This window comes from Mugil cephalus, chromosome 13 (assembly GCF_022458985.1).
Source record: "Mugil cephalus isolate CIBA_MC_2020 chromosome 13, CIBA_Mcephalus_1.1, whole genome shotgun sequence".
Lineage (NCBI taxonomy): Eukaryota > Metazoa > Chordata > Actinopteri > Mugiliformes > Mugilidae > Mugil > Mugil cephalus.
This window is the reverse complement of record NC_061782.1, coordinates 18,965,480-18,992,415: the sequence shown is the minus strand read 5'-3', so window position 1 is coordinate 18,992,415 and position 26,936 is coordinate 18,965,480. Positions and strand designations below refer to the sequence as shown.

The 26,936-nt window shown below is 41.5% G+C and overlaps 1 protein-coding gene across 1 annotated transcript in view; it reads right to left on the bottom strand.

Annotated features, from left to right (window-relative positions):
- The window catches only part of arid5b (AT-rich interaction domain 5B), a 72,490-nt gene that overhangs the window by 16,180 nt on the left and 29,374 nt on the right, over window positions 1-26,936 (bottom strand). Inside the window, exons 4-6 of the mRNA XM_047602224.1 lie at window positions 24,394-24,624; window positions 4,401-4,549; window positions 2,623-2,899 (exon numbers count right to left, since the gene is read on the bottom strand). Of these exons, the coding sequence (XP_047458180.1) occupies window positions 2,623-2,899; window positions 4,401-4,549; window positions 24,394-24,624 (657 nt within the window). The remainder of the gene's footprint in view (window positions 1-2,622; window positions 2,900-4,400; window positions 4,550-24,393; window positions 24,625-26,936) is intronic.

Sequence of the window (26,936 nt, the reverse complement as noted above, 5' to 3'; positions counted from 1 at the left end):
ACAGGCTATAATAAAGATCTGTTACAAAGCTTTTTATGTCAATGCCAAAGGAAGTTACTCTCTCCTACATAACACATCGCCCCTGGCCTGCACAAAATGACTTGTTTGTAGTCTGACATGTTATTCTGGTACTTATCTATATATGTCATAATGTAATATGTTAGCTTTATACCTAGAGGTTAGATTTGCATGCATAGCACACACTTGCCCAAAAAGAACAGCGAGGGTTAGGGCTGACCAATTTGACCTGGGCCTTTAGGGAAAGAGCTCTTAAAGACACAGGAGCCAAAACGGGGCATTTCACACCGAGACTGAGACGAGAAGCTGCAGCAGTGTTTTTGAAAATGAAAGCATATAAACTTACTTTAGCGGACCTGAAAAATGAAATTACGAACCCGTAAGTGGGCTTACCATGGCGTCTTTAACGTCTTAATCATTAGTTGCAGTTTCAAACGTTTTATTCTAAAGCAAAACTAGCAATTAACATTTTTTTTTTGTTTTTCACGCTAGCAAGTCAAGACAGCTATTCTACCATAAGATGTTTAACGCATACAAAACCTGGAGTAACACATAACTACACTGTGGGCAACTGGGCACTATGTTAAGCCAGCCATATTAATATTACTGGGTTTCAAATATGTATGAGCTATTCGAGTTAAAAGCAGATTGACTAAATTTCGGAGGTTCATTTCTCTCTGCTGGGCTGTAAAGTGAGACCGCACAGCTCAGAGATGAGGTGGAATACACTGAGGCAGTCCATGTCCAGACTCAGACTTTTCTTGTAGCGGAACCAAATGGATATTTTAGTGGATCAGCCAACAAAGCATGGGTAAATCTGGTAAATCACTCAACCATCTGTTGCTTTGTTAAACTCCAGAGAAACTTCATACAGAGATTATTCCTCCAATGCAACTTAAACAACACAATTTCCATTACAGGAAAGTGAGTTCTTGGATCTTTTAATACATTTGTAGCAAGTTTAAAGGGGAGAATATGAAAACGGCGCCTGATTACATCTAAGGGTTTGTTGTATTAATTATGATGTGTTTTCCTTTTTTTGCCTCCCTCCTCTTTACATGTGCTGATGTGTGCTCGCTGCCAAGGACGAAGTTTAAACAGCATGATTTCACCATTTAATGAGGGCCTTGCTTATGATGTGTCTGGTTTTGAGATTCAAAGCATGTACTGTATGTAAAACAGTTTGGCGCACGGACCTCGACTTTATTCTGAGCTCAAACCGAGAAATGCCAACTAAAAGTAAAGCGTGTTGGGTATGCAATTCTCCCTCCTGTCTGTCTGTCTGACTCTCTCTCTATCTCCCGCAACCACAATGACCTATTTAAGCAACAACATGTCGGCAGTCAAGATGACAGGACTGTCAAAATACCGCAGTGAGGTTGGCAGAGTCGGGGCGACCACAGCTTACCTTCATGTAATAGTTTAGGGTAATGAGTTTTACTATGCCATAAACTGTCACCGTTACATTCAATAGACATCTCCCTCTGCCTCTCCTGCCTCTCGTTAATTTGCCGGAGTCGTCGTATACGTTCTCGTCTGAGTGGCTAAATCCTTCTCGGTGCCTTTGACATGAATGCAAATGTGATTGCCTTGCCTGAGAAAGAAGCAAATCTGAAAAACCGCAGTTTGAGATGAGAGCACCCGTTCTCCTGTGCCTTTAGATCAAACACGTAAAACAAACACACTGTTTCGGCTTCAAGAGACCAGAACACGCCATTTATGACGCTTAGGTGTGCATGTGTGCGTGTGTGTGTCTCCTCTCACTGTCTCGTGCACGCCGAGTGCAAGCTAAGCATCCGACCTATATTAGAAACCTTTCATCTGGGGCAGACGTGTTTCCCATACATGTGATGTTCTTTTAGCACACTTAGAGGACGTTCTTGGCCTTCACAGGAAACTCCTTTGACAAGTGTGAGAAGATATTCTTTCTTCATATAAAAGCCATCCAAAATGTGCTCTGACAGGAAGCCTCCCGAGTCTTTTGCGAACTGCTAGATGTGATCCTTCTCAACAGAGACAATTATTTTTTCAGGTTTACTATCACCAATGACAGATGGCGTTTTTTTTTCACATTCTAACAGCAGTAATTGGCAGCCACCTCCACTTCATAACGTAAAGCAGTCACACTTTGGGCAGTTAGGAAAAACTCGGCCCTTCAGTGGATGAAAAACAGCTTCCTGTTTCTCATTTGATCACAGTATAGATAAGATGAGGCCGCAGATGCTGATTAAGAAAATAAACAGGGATTTTCCCCATTCTCCCTTACCAGTATATGTGACTTAGAAAGAGCAGTTTCGCTCCGATATCTTGAAAAATACACTTCGGTTTCTTTTCTTTTCTGCCAGAGTCAAATATTTTAGGGTTGAAACTAAGTTTTTTTTTCCCCTCCTCCATTTCGCAGGGAAATTCTGAGCGAGTTTGGTACTTTTATGCTCGCTTCTAAAGGTGTCTTTTACTCAACTTGTTAACCTTCCCCGACGGCAATGTTACAGCCTAAATATTCAAAATAAAATGTCTCCGCTCAAACTTTACAACCGAGTGTAAAGCACTCCCTTGTTTAAACACAGGCAGAGAGGGAGTAAGAGAATTAGCTGTGCTACTCACTCTGTTTGAAGCCGAGGAAGGGGATCCTCTCTATGGGCGTGTCTCTGTCTTTCATGTACTTGTAGAGAGATACTAAGAAAGCCTGCTCCTCCGCTCGGCTCTCCTCTGATGTTTCCTCCTCTTTCGTCTCTTCCCTCTCGCTCCTCTCCTCCTTTTCCCTCTCCCGTCCTCCTCTCTCCTTCTCCTCAGCTGAGGACTTCTTGCTGAGGCCGATGGCCCTCTGTTTGGATGGCGTGCTTATTTTCCCGTTGGGTACCGTTTTACAGTTGGGTTTGACCTGTGAAGAGACAGCGTTCGTGGTCAGCGGATGTGTTCAGAGGAAAATTAAACGCTTAACGGAGTTTCACCCAAACGGCGCGACACGTTTTGCGCGAGATGTTTTCGGGCTTAAGCGCAGACAAATATTGTTAGTGGCCACAGAGGAAGCCTCTCATTGATCATCAGTGAAGAAGCTCTTATTGTCGTCACAGATTAGGAAAAGATAAGTCTGACTTTTGCTTTGAGAGAGAATTGCTGATATTGATTTCACTGTCCAAGGTTGTAGGAGTAACAGCTGTGGGGAGGCTTTTAGGATAGATTGTCCCTTCACCTTGAATATCACAACCAGCGTCAGACAAAAAGACTCATGCAAAACACACAGATACACAGTTTTTTCAATAAGCACAACAATGTACCAAAGAGATGTGGCAATTTTACTTGTTTGTTTAAAATGAAATGTGATATTTCTAACATGATTTCAAAAGCAACCGAGGGATTCTTTTGTATTTACAGTGCTGCTTCTTGTTGAAGTGGAAAAGAAAAAACATCTTGTTCCACTGCGGGATCATGTTGTACTTGTTTAAAAGACTATTATGTCTTTGGAGGGGGAGAAAAGACACACAGACAAAGAGAGTGCTGCTCAATAACAGATGCTATTATGAATAATCTATCGAGTCCCACAAAAACAGATCACATCTTCTCCGAGCAATCGTTAGTCAGTCGGAGAAAAAAAAGAAGAAGAAGAAGAAGAAAAAAAAATCAGCAAATACTCCGATCGATAACTTTAAAAGCAAAACGCCAAACATTTAACAGTTCTAGCTTTCAATAGACAACTGTAACTACATCTACGGCGTGCTGCATTATGTTTTGCCTTTGTGCAACACGCAGCCTTCACGTTCACACTGAATGTAAAATTGTGACTAATGCACCGCACCGCTGTGCCGCGTCTGTCACCGGGAATCGTTTGGGAAGCTAAAATGCTGCGGCCTTGTTCTGTAACCGAAGATACAAGGACGACCTGGGCAGCAGTTGACTGGCAACACAAACTGCTCCATTAATGCAAAGCTAGTGCATGAAAGGGAGCTTTACAGTAACCTTTACTGTATACAGGAAACAAAATTATTATTTTTTCTTTGACAAACTTTCATACGCGTGCTACTTTTCGTACTACGGAGAAATGTAGGCATAACGCAGTTATATACTGGTCTAATGAAAACGATGATTACCACGCTATCATGACAGAATGTGGTGAATGAAAATCCATTTTGTCCTCAAAGCTGATTTTAGAAACAGGAAAATGATGCAAGGAACACCCCCTTGCCTCCACAATGTTCACCAGGGCTCGGATTTCCCAGAAGAACATTACATGTTAATGAGATCATCGATGCTGTTTGCTTCACAGGATGGTGATTTAACTGTTGTGGCCGATCAGTCCATTTTTTTTGTTTTATTCATTGTGTTTTATTTTTCCCGTCACTCTTGCGAGACGTGAAGTCTTTCCTCATCATGTGTTACTGTACCTTAGCCGTAGTTTTGCTCTCTGGACTGCAGGGGTCCTGCGTCGCTGCTGTTGAACCCTGGGATGACCCTGACGACCCGTGACTGTGGGAGTCCCTCCTCTGAGAGATGGACAGCTTTTTCTTTCGAGGTCGCCCCTTCAGGTTTGGAGCTGGGGGAAAAAACAAAAAAAAACAAAAACGGTATTTTAACCTCATGGTATCCAACATCTACTGTTTTTATCTTAATGCAGAGACATATATATAAAAAAAGAGGTTTTGAGCCAGAAATGCTTTTCCTGTCAGGCAACATTGACTTTCAGCTGAAGAGGACGGAGGCTATGAAGGGAACATTTACAATCAGGGAAAGGAATTTCACAAGCCTGCTAGCCTGTAGCTAATTATTTTTAAACTGGATTAGAGCAACATTGTGCTGAATGGGGTAGCTGGCTGCCAAATTGCTCCAGTGTGCTGGTAAACATGATTCTCAAGTTCCCCCTCAACATAAAAGAGAAACTAAATTCAGACAGATGTATTTTTAAGATTACAGATGAGGGCGTCGTAACAGTGGAGCAGTTAGTATAGTAATAGAAATGACTGATGCGGGTTAACCGACAAACCCACAAAAGGGAAGGCATTTTCTGCTGAGGACTATTTGATACAGATGCGCCAAAAAACTCAGAATGTACGGCTCTCGCCACAAAAATATATAACACAACAATGCTTTGCCTTGTTTTCTACTCGTCATCTCATCATAAGGAATTACGCTGAGCTTTAACAACCCAGATGTACTGATGATCGCGGCCCTATTTTTGGTTCCCCTCCGGTTAGCGCGCTCATGTCTTAAAGCTCAACACTGTTAATTAAAAACACATGAACTTGCCTGATAGGAGCTCTTTGTTTGAAAGGGTGGCAGATATAATTGCTCAGTTCACATTACACACACAATAAAGTATTTAAGCCCTCCAAGTCCTTTGTACACCCACGGTTATGTCAACCCGCGATTGTAATGTAACTTCTTGGCAGAGTGCCTTGCTTCCACGCAGCAACACAAACAGAGATAAGCTCAAAGGAGAGCGAGAAAATAGAGAGAAACTTCAAATAATCTAACTTCAGTCACGCATTTCTCGGTGTCAACTCTCTTTCTTTCCATCTGCAACGACAATTAAATCACATCCAAGGTTGTTTTCTGCCAAAAGGACTCTGTGATTATTTTTGTCGGTTCAAATTCCCATCAAGAAAATGTTACAACAACACCAGAGCCGAATAAAACCGAGAGGCAGTCATTAAAAGGGTAAAACGATCACGACTCAGCAACCTATCACTTCATGTTGTTATTTTCACAACCGCTGCGCTGTGGAGGAACAGCGCGGGGAAAATTCCAAGGACATTTGTTGTGCATTTGTCATCTCTTCAGCACTGAAAATAAATAAATAAATAAATAGTTTTCAACACTGTTGAAACGCTGGAGAACGCTGGGCGTGTTCCTCCCTCCTCTGTTTTCTAATTTTCCTGCTCGCTCTGCCTCCTTTATTCTCTCAATTACTCGGTAATGCTGAGAAGTCACGTAAATCCTATTTATTCATTTACTTTTGTTTATTTCTGAAGGCCCAAATACATGAGCACTAAATATTTACTGACTAGAATAATGCCGCAACACATCACAGTATTTATAGCCGGAGCCACAATTGCAGTGCTTGAGCTTCTGTGAAAAATTCATCTGTAATTAAACACAAACCATAAATAGAGAGTAAAAATGAGACCTTAGAGGAACACGATGACTACATGCCAGACATATACAGTATATAGAAAACATATGCAGTCATTCCAAACACAAACATCAAATGGCAGATGATTTAATTTGCAACATGTGACATTGGTTTAAACAAACAGGTCTGAGTGAGGTCACACTCTCTGTGCGGTTCTGTTTTTAGTCCAATCATGGACCTCCCTGACACCGTACACCCGGTTACATAACCTGCCTGTCTGTTTACATTTTTCATCAGGTCAAATACTGCTGTGTAAGAAAATGCCGCAATTACAGCGAAACCCTGCAGCATAACACCCGGCGACAGTGAGCGGGTTTAAATTTATTGAATTATTGACAGAGGACAGCCAGAACACATTGCAACAACACAGGCAGGTAATCCCGTGAACCCGGGTTAAACGGTGCGTTCGTGCATTTTTGTATACATGCACAAACAGGCACGCCAAGGTCAAGTCAAGGCAATCTTCTGGGCTGCAAAAGAAGACAATGCGCTGATCTGCTCTGTCCACGGCAGCGTTGCATAAGGGAGGAGTCATCAGCTGTAGAATAACACGTTGAAAAAAAATCAAACGCGCAACGACTCTGTGCAGATTGATTTTCACGAAGTGAAACACAGGCATTTATAGTCTGCAGAAAAGAAAAAAAAAAGAAATAAGCTAAGCTAACATCACAAGACAATGATTTTACAGCACCCTGGGTGATGTGGTATTTTTATCACTCTGTGGGCATTAAGTGTTTTTGTCAATGTACTAGAGGGGGAAGAAGCCATTTAAGTACACACGATACGTACTTCCCTCTACAGGCCAAAAATAGGCCCTATATTCATACACCAAAAATAGATACATACCAAGCTACCCAGTTCCTTTGTTCCCTTCTCACTCAGCCACTTATTTCCCAGTCTGCGGCTACTTCTTTGGGACGCTGTCTACATATACATGGCCACCAGCACCAACACTGGATCAGATGGTTTCTCTCTGTGGTTTGCCACACGTGGTGTAAACATCAGGTGAGGCATTTTAATGCGGGGCAGTTGTTGAAACAAGTGTTTCAAAAGGCAAACAAAGTTGGAAGTGGTGTGGGCAGTGCCACAGAAAAGCATTGCTTCTTCTAGTGCATGTATACAGTGTGATCAACCAAGTTCTGACTAAAAAATACAGACAACACTACAATAGAGAAACACAGTAAACAACATCCTGGGTTGCAGCTCGCTGGAGAGAGGCGAGGCCAAGTGCACACACACACATAGTTACAGGTGAGGGGGATTCCCAAGGGTGTGAATCCATCATGTCTCGTCTCAAAACAGGACCCCGTGAGCCACGGAAGTCGCGGCGACACGCAGCATGACAACTTGATCTCAGGATGCATCCGAACGCTCTGGGCTCTAAAAAGCGATCTCTGTCTAATAATTCCTCCTTCCTCAGATTGAATTAAATGCGGCCCCCCCCTCAATACCGCTGTTCCACTGCCATTCAGTTGATGTCAGAGATAATGAAAAACTCATTAGAGACAGGCTCAGGAAGGGTTCTGACGGTTCTTTGCATCAACGGAGGAGAGCCACAGGGAACCACAACAAAATGGACTGATTGATTGAGAGGCTGCTGGGAACAGAGAGACGTATCAAGCCGACAGGAGAATTCAACTGATGGATGTCTCAGTTGATAACGCTCACAAAACTGACTGGGGGGAAAAAAAGAAAAAAGAAAAAAAAAAAGCTCAATATCTACACGTTCACTAAATGAACAGCGTGTTTGAGTGGTTTCAAATATCCCACTAAAAGTACACGCACAAACAACTGATGGTGTTTTTCTATTTGTTTGGCAAAATTAAATTAAAGCCTCAGGGATCTAAAATCACTTCTTATGTACTTTATCAGATTAGCAGACGACTTATCCTTTCATTTAGCACTTTTGGAACACTTATGACTGGAATAAGCACTACAGATGTGTGGAGTGGTTTCCTATTTTTAGCGATGTGGGTTGAGGGACAGCAAATTCAGTTTGCCACAACCAAAAACATCGCAGCATCTACGGGAGAGACTCAGAAGAACCTGCGGAGACAGTCACGGCCTTCAGATGATGTATCCTAATAACTGATCTTACTTCTAGCGCCGGCACAAGGTTGACGGTTTCAACTGAAATGTCTTGAATGACAGAAATTTTGTACATTCATCCATTTTTTAAGCAGCAATTTAAAGAGGCCGAGTGCCGCCACTGTGATGTAAAAATTTTAATTTAATTGAGTTCATGACTAAAATAACTCTTAAGAAGGAATATAACCTGCGATCAGTCGTAAATTGCTTTAAATTAAACTGGTAAAAAGGGAGTTTACTCTCACTTGCTCTCGGGGGTTTCAGGCTCTGGGTTGTGTAAATCGCCTGGAGACAATTTTGATTGTTATTGACGCTTTATAAATAAAACGGCATTGAGCGCTAATTAGCGGTGGTTAGCGAGTCAACACACTAAAACTAAAATAATTAACATGGTAAACATTATATTAAACAAGAAATCACCATGTTTGAATGCCGATGTCACCTCAAAGCACCACTGCGAATAAGCCTCACAGAGCCACTTTCATGGCTGCAGACTCGTAGTCCTGTTAATTTACAATCTTCTTTGTAATCATATTATGCAAATACGCCACGATGCTGTTATGAATGTTGATAATTCACTTTATGAGCATTTACAAAGGTCAGGCTCAAATAAATCACTTATAAAAGTTGTTGAGAAATACTACAATGTCAAAGTTACTGATGACAAACAACTGCGATCAGCGTGGATCCAGAATACAAATGAAACTTCAGATACGACGACTGTTCTGACTCCTCAGATGTGAACATCTAAAGGTTTTTAACCTCCAGTCGAACCGATGAACTGATTAAGGAAGAATGTCCCTTCTTCACATTTTATGAAACTCTGAAACTCAACTCCTACTCGTGTCTGTGCTCTTATTGCCACATTTGAACTTCCTCTCACTATAATGAGGTCCAAGTTCAAACGAAGAGGTGAAGGTGCAGGAGCAAGGCTCGACTAGAACAAGCAGTGATAGCTAAAAAAAAAACAAACAACACACACACAAAAAAAAAAAAAAACATGTTTTGACGTATTTTGTTGTTGGTTGCAATTTCACTAAAGGCCTGACACCCACTCAGCAATTATCAGCATAGCTCACAGCCAAAGGTAACATTCGTGTTGCAATACAGGGCCTTGTCTGTACAATTTGTCCCCCAGGACAGAAAAGAATACAACGAAATATAACGTTGTTGGGAAAGTATGATTCACCTCCTATATAAACAGAAAATGTCTCCCAAAGATTAAAAGGCTTTATACAATGGGCAGCGAACAAAAGCTAAATGAAATGACGTTAACATCCTGTTAATAATTCTGGAAACAAAACTTTAGAGTAAATCTTAGTCAACACACTCGAGTAAGTTAAGCTGCACAGAGATATCGACAAGTGGGGTCACTTTCCAGCTGCTGCAATCAATACGAATTCTCCAATTCAACGTGTAGTCGCTCCCTAATGAGTTTCACAGCAAAGGGGGAAAAAAAGTGATTCTTAGATAAACACTGTGTAAAGTCATCTGTAAAACATCCTGCAATGACCGCAGCTTCAGAAAAGATGCGTATGTGTCTCCGCAGGTGAGGAGGAATCCTCCCCCCGGGAAGGATTTGTAAATGAAACTATCTGTGAATACGCCCACACGCAGACAAAGAAGGTCACTCAGGTCTGACATACCGGGTTTCAGTGGTGCGTTGGAAATTTACAGCGAGTCATAAAACAGCACGGCAGATGATATTTAAACCCGATAAGCACTGTGCACATGCATTTTTATACAAGTCTTCATCATCGAAATGCAGAAACGCCGAGGCTGGAAAAATAAAGGGGAACATTTTCAACGGAAAACAGAAGTTTTGAGGGCTAAAATTAAACAGAATAAAACAAAATTTAAGGGATAATAATGGCACCTGTCAGAATGCAAACAAAATAGCTACGAATGAATAATACATGACGCATCACGATACAAAACACCCTCTGATACATCTCTCAAGACGTAGGCTTTAATCTGCTGAGCAGCGGAGCATTAAATGTGTGATCAGTGAAGTGATATTACACTTTGGTGGAACATTTTAACTCCACTGGAGGCACAAGGAAGTGACAAGGGAGGCTCCAAAGCAGCAAGGCAACGGTACCAGAGAGAATATAAAAAAGGCAGCGATGACTGATTCCTCAGCCAGCAGTGACAGGCGACGGCGCGTCTTCACTATACATCAAAGATCTCAGAGGTTGGAGGGATTTCAAGTGTTTCTGCTCGAACGCTGCATGTTTCTGACCACAGTTTCAGGAGGCAATGCTTTTAAGAAATATGTCTGGGCTGACGTTACTCTCTCAAGCTTCTCTTGGTGGGATGGATTCACGACACGTGTTGTTTTCAGATCAAACGGTTCTCATGCACATCAGCGAGTCTATATCAAATCCACCACAACAAAGCGAGCTGCAGAATGTAACGCTTTACACCTGAGAACATGCCTGCTACACATCTAATACAATTACCACTGCTCGCTAGAATAAAAGGAGAGTTTTCCCTTTCAAACGGGCAATAAATCCAGATATGACAGATAACTTTACACTACTAGAGATTCGAAAAACACTCATTTGCTACCCACATTAACATTTTAAATAGGAAAGACTCACTTAAATCTGTCTCGGCGTTGTCCTCTTACCGTCCAGCTATCAAATTCCAAATGAAAGAAGAGAGGGAGTTCATTTAAATGTTCATTCATTAATTCATCAAAGACGGCTTTAATTATTACCACACACAGTAAATTCTGACATTCTTTTCACAATTTCGGTTCATGACTTTGCTCTTACAGCCTCCGGAGATTAAATTTTCTTTAAACAGGCAATGTGCCGGTGATGCAGTCTACAGCCCTGCCAATGGGCTCGCTCTGGTCCAATAATCTAGAGGCGGTGTTGGTGGTAATGGGTCGAGTATGCGGCCATGAGTCACTAGTAAAAGCTAGTAAACACGGATGTAAATAATGCAAGATTAAAGTAGCGCTTTTCAAATGTTTTATGAAGCAGACATGCTCGTGTAACTCAAGGAAACAGGACAGGTCGGATAAATAAACAGACAATAAACTATGCACAGATTTCAAAGAAATGTTGCCCCACCAGTGGCCCAAACCACATTCTCAATTTTCTGAATGCAAAGCTGCATTCTCCGCCCTCTCCGTCATTATGTTTCTGACTGTAGCCACGGTCGCATTCCACATACCGATATCGGCCGTTTCTGACATGCTAATAATTCTCACTCTGTCACATCTGACAACGGAGTCATTCCCCTGTTCCTGCACCGGAGCCACGTCTGAGCTCGAGGGGGGGGGTCATTCGAGAGACAATGGCAGCACAAGGAAAAGAAAATTAATGAACAGTAATACTTCAAGCATCTCTATCAACGCAATCACCAAAAATGACACAATGCGCCCACAGAGAGAAGCGAGTGCGTGGGTGGATACACAGGTTTTTTTTTTTGTTTAGTTTTTTAATTATTAATCATCAGAACCTACGTAGGTTGATAGATGATACAAGTGCTAATTAATTTCTCATAAATATACAGCGCAAGATTATCATTGATAAACTGCTAAACATTTTTGCATTTCGCGTCTCCCATTAGGTCAGCCTCGAGGGGATTTCACATCAATAACCTTGAAATGTTTTCATCAGTGGTATCGCCTGTTTTTTTTTTTTTTTGTTTTTTTTTTTTTGTTTTTTTGCCCATGAATGCCACTGCAACAGATATTTTTACACTGCTGTGCCTGAGAGCGATTCTGAATTTAATGAGGAGGAATGCATTTGGCTGCTTCCTGGGTCTGACAATGGATACTGGTTACTGTTATTACACGGACATATTCCAGGTTTTGCCAGGCCCTCAGCAACGACACCCAGACAGAGAGCGGGCAGCGTTGTGTTTGGTGACAGCACCTGTGCCCGGAACTTGGGCGCTGACTGCTCACACATAGAAAATCACTGTAATACAAGGCTATTAGAGCAGGGGCCCGAGTAAAAAAAAAAAAAGAAAAAAAAGGCAGGGATTAGTCCGGCTTGTTACTAAAAGAGGTGTGACAACAGCCCCCAGAGGTGCTGCCGACTCATCCGCAAGTCCTCAACAGCCTTCTTGTAAACACATATTTCCTTCTAACCGCACAGCAACGTTGTGCTTTTTACTTTAAAGAGCAGTTGACCTTTCCTGGTATTGTTTGTTTTCACCACTGTCTTTTTTTCTAATAGCCACGTTTGCTTACGAGAATATCTGGGGTGAAAAATGACGCGTAAAGTTTTTTCTCCGAGAGCCAGTGGAACAAGTCGAAAACACAACAATGACACATTATGACCCTGTAAAACCCTGTTAAATCACAGCTGCCCATGTTCACTTCCAACAGACATGAGGCAGCACTAGCATTCATTTAGAGTTTACTCATTGCAGTTTAAGCCAAACATTCAACTTCAAAAGAGTTTTTTTTTTTTTTTTTTTTTTTTGTTTTACAAAAACAACCCGTACAACAGGAAACGTTTTACCACTAAAAGTGTTTCCTTTCATATCTCAAAACAGATGTTTAGAACTGGATTTTCACTGGAACTGTGAGTGTTTTCTGCCAAAGAATTTATCCCAGCGTTTGTCTGTGGAGTGTCCAGAATATTCATTTCTGGAAAAGTTCAAATTCCAGTAACCTCCCTCATTACGGGGTGGAGACAGACCCCACCCAAACAAATTAAATCAAAACTATTTGCATGGTTTCATCAGTGGGAAAAAATAAACAAACTTTTTTTTTTCTTCATCTTTCACTCAAACATGCCTCTCTAATGGCCGACCCATTCATGTGTTCAGTGCGGATGCCTGAGTGTATGTGGACGCTGCAGAGATCCATGCGAGACTTTGGGGGGCAGATTTTCACCAGATCTCCTTGTTGCAACAACTCTGACATCCCGTTCCAGTCTATTTCCCAAACCTATCATTTCCTATACAAATGGCGCTTTATATTGGCAGCAGTCTGTTTTTATTCTCCTCAAAGATGATTCCCCTTAGCTGGCTGACTGACAGCTGTGTGTATATGCATCATTATCTCCTTCACAGAGTTTGTCTGTTGCCATAGCCCGTGGCAGACTCAATCACACAGTATTAGGGATGACTTCGGTTTCCGTGGAGCGCCGCACTTTTTGCCTGCTGCAGGTGTGCCACACATTATACGAACCAACGGGGACGTAGGTGATGTGCTTTCCCTGGCCATGTGGAACTACAGACATGTAAAATTAGATAAGCAGAGCTAATAAGTTAATTTGATTTAGCCTGAGGAAGCTTAGTCATAATGACCGAGAGAGTGTTGCTGATAATGCTCCTGCAAGCAAAGGTCACTGAGGCCAATAAACCGTTTGAATAAAGATTAAAAAATAACTTCATAAGGTGATTTCAAATGTACATTAAAGCACCCCGGGAAGCAGCTCAAGTTTGCTAGTTCTCACTGCTAAGAAAAACGGAACCCATTAGCGCCTTTTTGTCGCATAAACTCATCTTAACAGCTCCGATAATGTTGCCTTTGCAGGTGCAGTTTAGAGAAAACAGTAAGTATTGACTCGCTGCAATGTTTAATTAGAGCGTAGCCGAGGTTTAAAATGCAGGTCAGGTCTGAAGTCTTAGTCTCCACCATACAGTCAGGTAATAAGATTTACAATAGAGGGTGTATGCTAATGCCTCGGTAGAAAGTGCACAGTAGATAAATCATGTTTATAGATTGATGCCCTCTTCTATGGCCTCTGTGAATTTAACACGATTGCTTCCAATTGCATCTAAATATAAGCTTTATGCATGCAAACACAGCGCATAATAAAATACTGCCCGTATGGAAACGGAATAAAGAGTCTCACTTGCCATTTTAATCTGCAGTCAGGCTATTTTCTGGTGTTTATACGCTAAAATGTGACTATGCAGACAAAATATATATAAATATATATATATAATATAAATAATATAAATTTATATATATATAAAGGCTTTTTTGTGGCAATCCTTACAATTTGTCAAATTTGAATCCAGCAGCACCGCGCACAGCACATCAATTCAAAGTGAAATCAATTCTGTCCCCCTCTCCCTCCTCCGCCTGTTTTTGACTTTCTCCTTCTCCTGCGTCTCCTATCTATTCCTCTTTTCTTTCTGCAATAACTATGTGAGCGGCGGCAAATGTAATTACAAAGAGGTGGGGTGTTGGGAGGGGTGTGCGTCTGCGTGTGTGTACATAGTGGCGAAGGGAAGGTGGGGAGGCGGCGGGGCGGTGGGTGGTGGGGGGGCGGCTGATGATTGCTATGCATGCACAACAAAACGCAACATTAAAAAGCTATTATCAGAAAAGGGAACATTTTGGCAGATATATGGCGGAGGGCAGCTCCCGCCATATGTTTGTGGAGACGGGGACAACAAGTCAGGTAGTAATTATCAATCATCATCAGGAGAAACTGTCAAAACGCTAGGCCGGGCACGCTCTGACTAGTGTTGCCATGGAGACAAGCCCACATCCCAGCAAGTGTGTGTATGTGTGTGTGTGAGTGTTTACCAGGACATTAAAAATACTCACCCATATTTTTATCTAGCACTTATAACATCACGTAAATCATTCTTTTAGCTACTGTGAGGCATGAAGTACACACATACGCTCTCACACACACAGAATCACTGTGTTTGTGTTTTTGTGTGTGTTAAGGATTTCCTGCCAAGCCATACTAGGGAAAGAGATTTTTCAGGGATAGAGCTAAGGATAATTTCAGCTGAGGTTATGGTTTATGGTTTTACACCGGTTTCCTTGCCTTCAGGTCTTGGCATGTTAGGACGTAGAATTAGCAGATGAATATCTAAATGGAATATTCTCACTGTAGTAATATAAGATAAATGTGTATGTATATAATCTGTGTGTGTGCGTGTGCGTACATAATGTATTTACCAGTAATGAGCTCATTTCTGTGACCATACTGTTGCTGTACACAGACTCTGCACTCAGCCTGTCACTGTTAATATTCCTCAGCCAAGGAAAGAGGACATTCTCCTAAACCGTCACGACTTTGTCCGTTTCAATTTTACATATTTCTTTCTCCTCCTTTGCATAGCCTGCTCCACTTACACACACCACATGCCTTTAAACCAAATGTCACTACTTGCCAACGTGCAAGTTATTAATTTCCAGACCAGAGTCCAGTAACTGTGACTTTTCACAGAATCGCACGTGAGGAATGTTTCAGGAACGCTCCCAAATGTTTCCGACGACAATAGCCTCTCGCTTCAAGGGGGGGACAATCAGTTCCCGCGTGACCTCAATCCACCGCTCTTCCAGGAACCAGGATTATTTTCACTTAAAACTAGTTTCTGAAAACGAAAGACGAAAGCGAGTAAACATGAAAGCGATTTGGGGGGAAATGGTGTAAGTGCAATGTGAATTTTCCTGCTTTATAATGGCAGTCATTTTGGGAAAAAAAAAAAAAAAAAGGGTAGTGTTCTTAATTCATTATTTGTGCGTCGTTGTGCATGCTCCCCCTGGGGAGAAGCAACATTACTCTTTCATCAGATCAAATGAAGCGAAGCCGTGCCGTTCCAGGAAGAGCCAATTAAACAGTTCAAAGAAGTTTATTATTGCCATGGATTATGAAATCATTCTCATCGGATTCATTGGTGTGTGTGTGTGTGTGTGTGTGTGTGTGTGTGTGTGTGTGTGTGTGTGTTTGTGTGTGTTTCAGCCAGGGTGTGACACTGCGCAAACTCATAAACGCTGTCAGCTCAAGCTTTCCATTTGCAAAGTAAATAGGAAATGATGTTACAATGCTGCATGTTTTACAAGGGAAATTTCACCAACTTAATTTATAGTCAACATAAGCAGTAATTACAGGGAGAAAATCGCCCCTTCAACTTTCATTCCTTCCTCTTTTCTTCATCTTTCCTTCGTTCTATCCATCTCATGTGATCGCCTCATGATGGTAGCGTCGTCTGCTAAGTACTTATTAGCACACATCACATTCGAGACATTAGAGGGTTTAATCTTAGCCCAGATCCACTGACTGACACACACGCTGAGGAATGCGATGACCCCTGACCCCAGCGAAGTGAATAATATCACCCAGCATTTATCCCAGCACACGCGCGCGGGCATGCACGGTGTAATTACATGAGGAAAAAAAAACAAAACAAAACAAAAAAAACATGCTGGTGTTTGGGTGAACTCCAACGGAGAACAATGTCTTTCTCTGTGTATTTAAAACCATAATAATTCGCAGTGCTGCTTCTCTCTGTCAGGACAAAAATAAAACGACTACAACACAATAAAAGGCTGTAAAATATCTGACAAGTGAACATGTCACTTCAGCTTTTTCCTGTGCCCAAGTGTTGGCAAGTAGCTCTTAATGGCCATTGTTCCCGGAGAGGAAATTAAAAAATAAATCCCGTTTCGCGAACAACCGTCGCGGGCGTGCACGGGGACTGTCCCAAATTCACACACAAGCTCTGTTGTTCCAAGAGAATGTAAAACGCAGTCAAAGTTACATAATGTGGAGGATTTGCTAAAAACGGGATAACCTTCAAACGCTTCCACATCATTGATACTGACAGACTGCAGCAACAACTCAGGAAGAACGGGGCTTTAAAAAAAATACAGTATTTCAATTTGGCTTTTGGAAGAGGAGGGAGGGAGAGAGGGAGAGAGGGATAGACAGAGGGAGGGAGAGATGAAAGAGAGCAGTGGATAAGCTTCAAGGCTTATCCTATTCATTACTGGAAGAAAAAAAAAAATCTCAGCATCGACCTATAAATAAATGAATGCCAGGATAAACACGGAGCCCATACATCAATAAAACATATGTATTCTAATAGATCACGCTCTAGTTACGTTTGATGGGATTGAGCCGGCCAATGAGCCCAATCATGTGGACTTTATCATTCTAGAAAGATACACAGCATTAAGCCACGGTGATTAGAAATAATCATCATTCCCAAACAAAAAGGCCGCTGGATATTTTTATGTTTTTGCCCGTCTTCTTCTTGCTCATGTGCTAATGCACCGTATTTTGAGGATTTAAGGAGTTCATTCCAGAAATATAAGGATAATTAAAAAACAAACACATGTAACTAGATCACCAATAACATGAACTGAGATAAATATTTAAAACATAAACTGTCCCCGTTTAAGTAAATATTCTCCCTTCGAATAAATGTCACTTGGGAAAAAAAATTCAGCGAGCATCAGTCACATACAGTGTAATCCTCACTTTGTGGCAGCAGGAGCAGCGTAACAATGATTTCCCAACGTCACTCAAGTTACACAAGCTCTTTTGAGGAACAACAACTGGCAGCAAGCCTCTACCTGCAGAAAGATACTCAACACTTAACCCAGCAACCCGACTAAAAAGGCTGCATTCATGAGGTGTTTCTACAGCAGACTCACTGGCAGACTTTGTAAACAGCGTTTACTGTTACACAGATGAGTCAAACGCGTTCACTCCAGGTTGCAACACGCTGTTCCGTGAATTTTATTAGGGACATTCACAGGTTGTATCACTGCTCGCGTCTGGGATTTTGTGCAATCTGTCATAGTTTAGTTTATCGTAATGTTTTGCCATCTAAATATAATCTGGTTTGATTTAAAATCTCCGCTCAACCAACAGCAGTTCTTCAACAGCCGACAAGTGTATTAATGGAATAATCATCTGAGCTATTATGAATGAGGTCAAGGCGGCCTCCTCAGCTGAAGTGTAAAGTAATTAATAACAAGCGCTGCAGTTTATCAGTTTTAAATTACACAAAACCGTTTTGAAGGGAAAAAAAAAAAAAAACTTTCACATTTTGTTCCATCTTTTTTATCTCCCAGGCTGTTAATGACCTTTCAAAGTATTTGTAACAGCTATACCAAAGCGGTTAATCCCCTACTTTCTAAGTTCAGGACATGCATTTACATGTGGCTGTTCGGTAGCGTATATCTTTATTAAATATTTGCCAGATTTGTTTTCTTTCTAATTCCAGGCAGCCAGCAGATATTCGAACATACGTGTTACGACAAACTCGTTATGGGCGATCATTTCCACTGAATATTTCCCCGCCTTTATTATTTTTTGTCAGTGTTAACATCTTGTGGTACTGCATGTAGTAGCCAGTCTGAACTCATTCTTCCGTGGTGCGTTCAAAGACACTCCAACAACATCCAGCGTTCAAAACATCTGCCCCGCAAACAGCCATATTCAAAAATCACGTGTTGGGCGAAATAATTCTAACGTGAAGTGTGGAAACAAACAGACCAGCTGCGTTTGATTTGAAATGTTTCTTGTTTGCTAGATAAGTCTGATATCTCGGGTGCCGGAGTTTCCACAAATGCAGCAGCCGGGAGAGATTGCTCACAGCTGCAATAACATGTGACGACAGCAAGACAATAAAATGGTGACTAAATGATTCACTGTGTTGGATCACCTGTGTAAAGTACATTTTATGCTTCTGTAAAGAGATTTTCATGCCGTAGTAAAATACAAACAACAATAGCTGAATTAAAAGATTGGAAAATAAGTCTGTGAATGCCACGTCTGCATTTTAATACTGGACTAATACAATTAAAATGTACAACGATCTGTTCCTCCGTATTAACACACCATCCCTGATTAAAACAGAGCTTTTGTTGATAGAAACCTCACACTTTACGACTGATAAACATTTTATGTGACTTTTCAGTGTAAAGAGCACCTTTACTGCCTTATGTAATTGCGGTATTTTTCAGCGAGAGCAGTGACTGTGACCTATCAGAGAATCAAAAAAAAAAAAAGTACGTAGCCTGGGAGAAAAAAGCCACAGCGCAAAAACTGGGTTTGTCCTCATTCCCAGGGGAAACTATGCCCTTAAAACGATATATGATTCATTACACTGTAAAAATATAAACTGGTAGTAAATTAAAAGCTCAGTCTCAGATAATAATTATGGCCCTGACTGACAAAAACAAAAAAAAGGCAGGGATTAAAATAAGGGTGGATAAACTCCTGGAACCTGTCATATCATGTGCAATCACGATAACAATAGTCTTCCACTTTGTTTTATCTGCACACTGCCAATACATGCACCTGGTATGCTCGACATGACTCAAACAGGCTCAGTGACGACGTTTGGCTCATTTATTCTGATGCACTTTGTTAGTCATTTGATCTGATTCGTTGCATACGTTACTCTTCCAAATATTTCACAATGAAAGGCCTGTTGAGAAATGAAGAGTGTCAGCCGAAACGCTAACAGGCTTAAGTTCAAATGGTTACAGGAAGTGCACCTTTAATAGGGCAAATAAAAGCCTCGTACTATAATGCTGTCAGACAAAATAAACACCCGCTACACATACTGATCAGACGTAAGGTAAATAAAAAATCCTAGACACCATTATAGGAAATGAAGAATTATCTAAATCCTTGACCTGAAGTGCGGTCATATCTGAGTGTCCTCTCTTTCTCCAGTAAACAGTAAATTATTCTCAACCTGCTTCTTCTCTGAGAAACCTTTCATGTGAACCAGCAGGTCGACATCTCTGAAAGAAAGACTCCTCGCCTGTAGCCAGATGCTTTTTCTTCCACCTGTGCCACCTGCTATAAATATATAAGCAGCAAAAACAAAGCAATACGTGTCGAGCTGGTGTGCTGCTGATGACATAATAGGGATAATCAGAAAGATTGCGCCTCATTCATGCTAATGCTGCTGATGCCTGTAGAATAAAGTGCTTTTAGTTAAAATAGAACTGCCGCAGTGATTCTGCATGTGCATACCAGGTACATTAGAGCATCTAAACACAGCCACAAGTGTATTTTTATGACTATATTTGGTCATATTCTGTCTTTCACTCCTTAAATGAGCACATAACAATGTGTGTTGTCAGGTGTAAGCGGCCTTTCACCAGCTGCTCATTCAGTTTTACATACAGCCCTTGTCCTGATTATGAAATCCGACCATACAGCCACAGCCCGCGCTCCCTTTCTCCTCTCCTCTACGGCCGCCGTATACTATGACATATGGACAATGAAAAATTCATGGGCTGGTGGTTAACACAAATCTGCAGTGGAGATGGGAAAACATGAGCTTAGCAAGCGATTTGCCTATTACGTTAACAGACGGGGCCGTCTTGGGACGATATTGGCATATGCATATTTCATCTAATCAGGTTCGTGTTTAAAGAGCGGCGAGAAAGTGGTTTAAGTTGTGGAAACAATGACCTCATGCTGTATGTTCATCTGGTGGCCGAGCCCAATCAAGCAAGCGAGACTGAATGTTTTTAAAGATATTATCTCAGAGTTCGAGTTTAATGCTTTTCCTTTCCTCTTTTTTTTCTGCACTACAGTATATTTCAGTATCAGTTTCAGTCAGAGGACAAGCTACCTATCTTTTTTTTTTCTTTCTTTCTTTTCCTGTCAAACACAGATGCCAAACACCCTCATAAATGCACACAAAGTGAGGCCCAGTTCAGCCACAGATGTACAAAACCAGCATGCATGTAAGCGCGGTACAAAAATAGACTCCAGAAAATTCTGGCCGTGATCTTGCATCTGGACGACGCTAATATATTAAAGCAATAAATAGTTTTTTATACTCCTCCCACCCTAGAGGATTACAAAAGAAAAGAAAAAAAGGATTCCAAAGGATTGCACTGAAAATGTTTCTTTTTAATAAAAATCAAACCAGCACAGAGTGAGAGATGTTTCAAACAAAACACACCGAGCTGAGCATGAAATATAGAGTTTCTGTGCCAAGGAAAGAGACCTGGGGAATATAGAACAAATGAGAGAGCTAGAGCAAGAGGAGGGGGAGGAGGAGGAGGAGGAGGAGGAGGGTAGCTCTTCTCAACTGCTTTGCCTCAAACATGATTGCCTCACTAACTTTCAAAATACTGTTGATTTAAGCAGTGTGCACATAAGGAGTTAGGTTTCCGAAGGGGCGGGAGGAGGGAAGGGGAGAAGGAGGTCAGCAGTTGGGGAGCAACCTTCCAAATCAGAGAAAAATGGGAAAAATGCTGCTCATAATATTTTCCTTAACAGACGGCCATCTTGTTTAAATATATCATATGTGGCCCCTCTAGGTGCTGTAATGTTTATGTTATTGCTTTGCAGCACTTAACGTTTCCCTGCCAAATGAACGCCAACACTCAGCAGAACCATAACAGCTAATAACAAAAACCTGAACCTTGTCATCTGTCATTCAGCGCAGCAAAGGTCTGGCACACTCGAAACTATTTCAGGCTTTTTTCTCACAGCAGAGGAGCCTCACTAATGCCAATATTATTACAGTACAGTATGTCATACCTTTCTTATTCTTATTTATGTAAGAGATTGTTTTTCATTCAATATGTGACACAGTAAGTAGAAAAATATTTGTACCAGCGAGCTCTATACTTCTGAGGTTGTGCAGTGGTGATATTACATTCCTCCTGGCAAGGAATTAAATTGGGGACACAAAGTAGCATGGGTATAATCAATCCACGTTGGCAGAGAATGCACGATAATTATAAACAAAAACTGTGTCATTCCCCGTGAGGAAAGCAGCTGCAGGGGTGACAGGCGATGCTGAACATGAATATGGATCACAGGACTAAAGATCTGGGAACTGACGCAACCGCAGTTTTGCTCAAGCTGGTGCAAAAGCAGGGACACTGGCGGTGACGTGGAAGAGGAAAAACATGAATATAGATTGGAGTCGGATGAAGCGGCGTCTACGTCAGCCGTCGTTATGTTACCAGGAAAGGCTCTACATTATCGAGGAAAAAAAAAAAAAAAAAAAAAAAGAGTCCGAGAGGGGAAATCAAAGTTAGGGGAGGGCAGTCAGAGCTGATGCTTCATTGCTGCTAAAATGCAGATAAATAGAGCAGAGTGGAGGCTGAAGTATAACAACACATGCTGCTTATTACGCAGTAAATCTTCAAATGATTATATTGTACGTGTACCTGCTGCAGTGTTGTGTTAAATCGATAAGCAGGCATCCGAGAATAGACCGAATTTCACTGGCACACTTTCATCTGATGGCTGCACTTCACACGATACCTTACCAGTCGTCTCGCTAAAACTCCGCAATAACAGTTTTTATTTTATTTATTTTATTTTTTACTTTGCCTGGGCCCTCTCATCCCCTCTTCCCCCTGAGATACTTTGACACACTTTCACGAATTAGCTTAGACAAGACGGACGGCTATTACAGCTGCCACAGCAGATTTGGCTGAATCCAAAAGGTCAGAATTAACATTGAGGGATGCATACAGGAAAAACCCTAAAATCGTTCCCCAGATGCATTTTTTTTTTTTACTTTTTAATATTTCACAGCTGCGCAGCATTGCCTCCTTCGCGTCCACGGTGCTGGTATTTATCCTAATAAAGGTGGATTTAACGTGGCGTTTACGGCCGCTCCTTGACGTGGCAGGAGAACTTCACTCAGCAGCTGTGCATGTTTCTAAGTGCGCGCACGCAAGCGTTGGTGTGCGTGTTTGCGCCTATAAGTAAGACACCCTTGAGGCCTTATTCACCTGCCAGAGTGAAGGAAATTACTTAGCTCTGCTGTTATGAAACAAATCACAATCAAGTCTCCTAGCAGCAATTCAAGCAGAAATAAAACTCTGCTTTGAACCTAGTAAACCTTCATGTGAATAGCATTAGAAATCCGTTTGCCTCTGTAAGGGAAAAAAAAAAATAGAATTCCTTTAGGCTATGAAAACAAACCTTTAGCTTAAATGTGGCTCACAGAGGAATGGCATTATTGAGCCAAGTGAATGAGCAACAGCAGCTACAGGATGTTAGCGTTACTATTCATAACTTATTTTCCAATGCCTGAAAACCCATTTTTCCTTCTGGTCTCACCTCTGCTGCTCTCTTAAAAATGCAATTACCCACTTGTAAATTTACAGGAAAAGGAAAACAATGACTTCTGACCAGTGAAGCTGTTACATTGAATGTCAAATTGACGCCGCGTGAGAGCCCGCTGAGCTACAGAGCAGAGGAAATGTACAACGAGTGATGAGTCACATTATTCCCTTTGTTTTAGACCAGCTCGAGGTTAATAAAATGTGTGGATTCATGGGCGGCAGGGAAAGCACAGTGAGTGACAGTCAGACATGTTGAAGCACTCCAAAACTCCCCACTGAAACCACAGAATGCTTTTCATAGGTGTGACTGATGAGGATGGTTAAATGGCTCAGAGTACGAACTGAACTAAGTAAAAGAAGCATAATGTGAGCATGGATATGCTACTTGAAGTCATGTTCAGTTTAGATGTTAGTTTAGATTCAGCACACAGACTAATGACCTCCACTAAAATACAGATTACAGCTCAAATATAGAGCAGACTTCTTCATGGTGAGTAATAAACTCACTCCACTGATTTAACTTCCTTATAACGCAGGCAGACTCTCTCTATTGTCAAAGAACAATATTGAATTCAGTACTGAAGAACCACAGATATTGTTTCTTTTTATACAACAATTTGTCTTCCTTGAGACTAATCTGCCAACATTACCCACAATTCCACCGTTTGCAGACTCAGACGTGTTATACTAACAGCCGTTAATGTGGCCTCGAGCAGCTACAGTCACGCAGACATGCCAAACAACTACTTCTTTCCCACTCTACGGCTCCAGATGTGTTTTCAGACTTGTGACCTTCAGCCTCAGTCAACAAGTGACTCAAGCGATATCTCTCTGATGTGTAAACCCAGCGCACTTCCCTTTAAAGATGCAGCGGATTCGGTGCAAAAAGCGTAGTCAGAGGACCATAAACAGGGCAGTCTTTCTCAGCTCATTAAATGCTGTTGTTTTGGAGATTATGGGTGTTATATTTTGGAGCTCAAATAATACAGTAGCTCTGTTTTCTTTGCCCTTTGATTGTCTTCACTTTGATAGACCGCGTTTGTGTGAGTTACATTTTTAAATGGACCCAAGAACATTTTCTTCAGTTCACACAATGGAACTAAATGACTTAACACCAATTTCCCTCTAAAAGCAGACTTGAACAAATGGCCCAGCTAACCAAAATGACATAATTGGGAGTAGGAGATGAACCGTACAGTGGGAAGAGTGTTTTAAGAGCTTCTGTTCAGGGATCAGGACATGAGGAGTTTGATGTGCACCACTCCGAAGCCCCATAAACAGCTACTGTAATAGCTGCTGGCATTTCAGATGAGCTGATACGTCTACGGGCTACGATCAGACCTCAAAGTAACGCCAGACTCACCGAACTCGTCACAGATGCTCTCGTTCTGCAGCAGGGCGGGATGCTCGAAAGTGTCGCGGCAGTACAGGATCCTCGTGCTCCCACCCAACGCGGCGATGCCGCCCAGCGCCAGCACCGTGTGGTCTATGAGCAGAGAGGATGGCTGCTCTCTGAGCCGTGCCAAAACCGAGCGGTAGCGGCAATACTGGGGGTAACTGAGGACCAAAACTTTCCGGCCGTCCTCCTCTTGGCCTGAAAAACACACAAAATACAGACATACAGTTAGAAGGTCCACAAAGATTACAGCATATTGAATTTGACATTGGACAGGGAGAGCTCTGAAGGGAAAAAAAAAAGAGACATTTTGTTTTTCCAAGTGCTCTTGAGAATAGCAGCATTTAATTTAACAGGACACATTCGCTCTTCCATTCCTCTTTCACCATTTTATTCTCTCTCATAGATTATTATATAGCCGCCGTTATGTTCAGGCACATCCACTTGCCAACCGCTGCAAATGTGATCCTTTTACTTTTTAGTGCTTGTAATGTTCGAGATCTTAAACGTCTGTCCCGCTGAAGTTAAAATAAGTGAAGTTAAATATATTTTAATGCTTCACCACCTTGATTTCTGCCTCTGCTGTCCAACATAAACTCATCTCTCTGCAGGATATGCATCACCTTCAGGAAGCAAGATGCTCTAGCGTTGCCGTTTCATTGTGACTTTAAATAGCTTTCATGAAAGTTTCACATCCTTTCCTTGTAGTAATAATACATTTCCCCGAGCTGACAGGACGCCTTATCGCGTATGCTGTACAAATACATAAGGTTGTCGGACTGCATGTTTGAAACGCATGACATGCATAGCTGTTGAGGTGACAAGAGGAAAGTCAAAACAGCTCTAGGTGCTTGCTGCAATGACTGACCGGTGTTTTCTTATAGTCCTTCGAGCAATTCAGACAATGAAGGTGTGAATGGATGTTTGCTGGCTGGCTAATTGGGACGCCTGGACTTGTTGCCCTTCTAAACGCATGAGGAAGTCAACACTACAGTCTTTTATCAGGCTTTTAAATCTACACTCGGCTGTCTCATTGAGGTAATAGCGAAACCTCCCACTAAAGCCAAGACTTTTACCACCACACTGTGTACGCTGTTGCTGGGCGTGTGTCATTAAAATCCCACTGGCAACATGTACGTTCGGCTAATTCATTATCATCTGTGACAGCTAACTGGCAAAGAAATCTCTTCCGTTATTTGGAGAACCTCGGGACAGGAAGTACAGTTTGAGCTGACACAATAAACTGCCATAAAAGCTGGGGAGATATGCTGATAGACTATCAAACTGTTAATATTACACCGACACCGTGTAAGAACAAGGCCTCAGGACATATTCGCCGCTTGCTGATGTTCAGTAAGAATTTAGTTTCAGGTGTTCATGGAAAAAAAAACAAAAAAAAAAACAGCTGATGGAGTGTTTTTAGTTTTTCAAGGTATTTGGTCATAAAGGACAAATACAAATGTTGAAATGTGCTGACAGTGGTGGATGAATGTTAAAGGAAGTTTTCACAATTCACCCTGGGGGGGGGGGACGACTGTGTGTGTATGAAATTTCACAGCAATCCATCAAGTAGTTGTTTAGGTATTTAATATGTGGAGGTTCGCCTGCCATCCCAGGCTTATAAAAACACCATAAAGTCACAGTCTGAGAAGTTACAACGGAAAGTATATTATTATAGGCTAAAATAAAATAAAAAAAAAAAGTCAGATAAAGTCACGCTGAGTGTCGGAGACATTGCACAAGTCACGGCGTGGAAATAAAGTCACTACCAGATACAGCGTGTACACAGAAACGGTCTGTGAATTTTATCAGCGGTACGTGCTCACAAGATCTTCCCCTGCGTAATCCTCGCCTCACTCACATATGTTTCGTCGTTGTTGTTGTTATGCAACTAACAGGAAGTTGGCTGCAGGTTACTGCAGGTGATAGCAAATGCAGGTTGATACGCTTAATTACAACAGAGCACATCTCCTACCACCCACACGGCAGAGATATAATAATCTCGAGCTAATTACGTGCCTGGCTATTATTTTTTATGCAGCAGGAAATGGTTGAGAAAGTAACTTTAGGCAAGAAATACTGTGAATGAGAGGTTTCCCTGTTTTTAAAGACAATAAAGGTCCCAGTGTTTCCCTTTAGATTACTTTGGAGAGGGCCCTGTGCTCACTAAATCTGATTAGTTTTACGTGCCAATAAGTGCTACAGCCATAAAACAGGCCTTGAGCTTAGACACAAAAACACAGAGTGGAAACTCTCTGAATATATGCCGCAAGTGCTGAAGTTACAGAACGACTTTGTGCGATATATAACATCAGATAATCAGATTTTGAGAAGGCCTGAACGTCTTGCTCAAAATGACTCACGTGGATAAGTATTAATATCATAGTGACAGTAATTTTAACATTTATGAATAGTTTTAAGACATTATATAAAAAGAGATATGAGATGTCTTATTTGATCAGTTTAAATAATAAAAAATAAATAAAAATGGCGTCCCTTATCAACACATG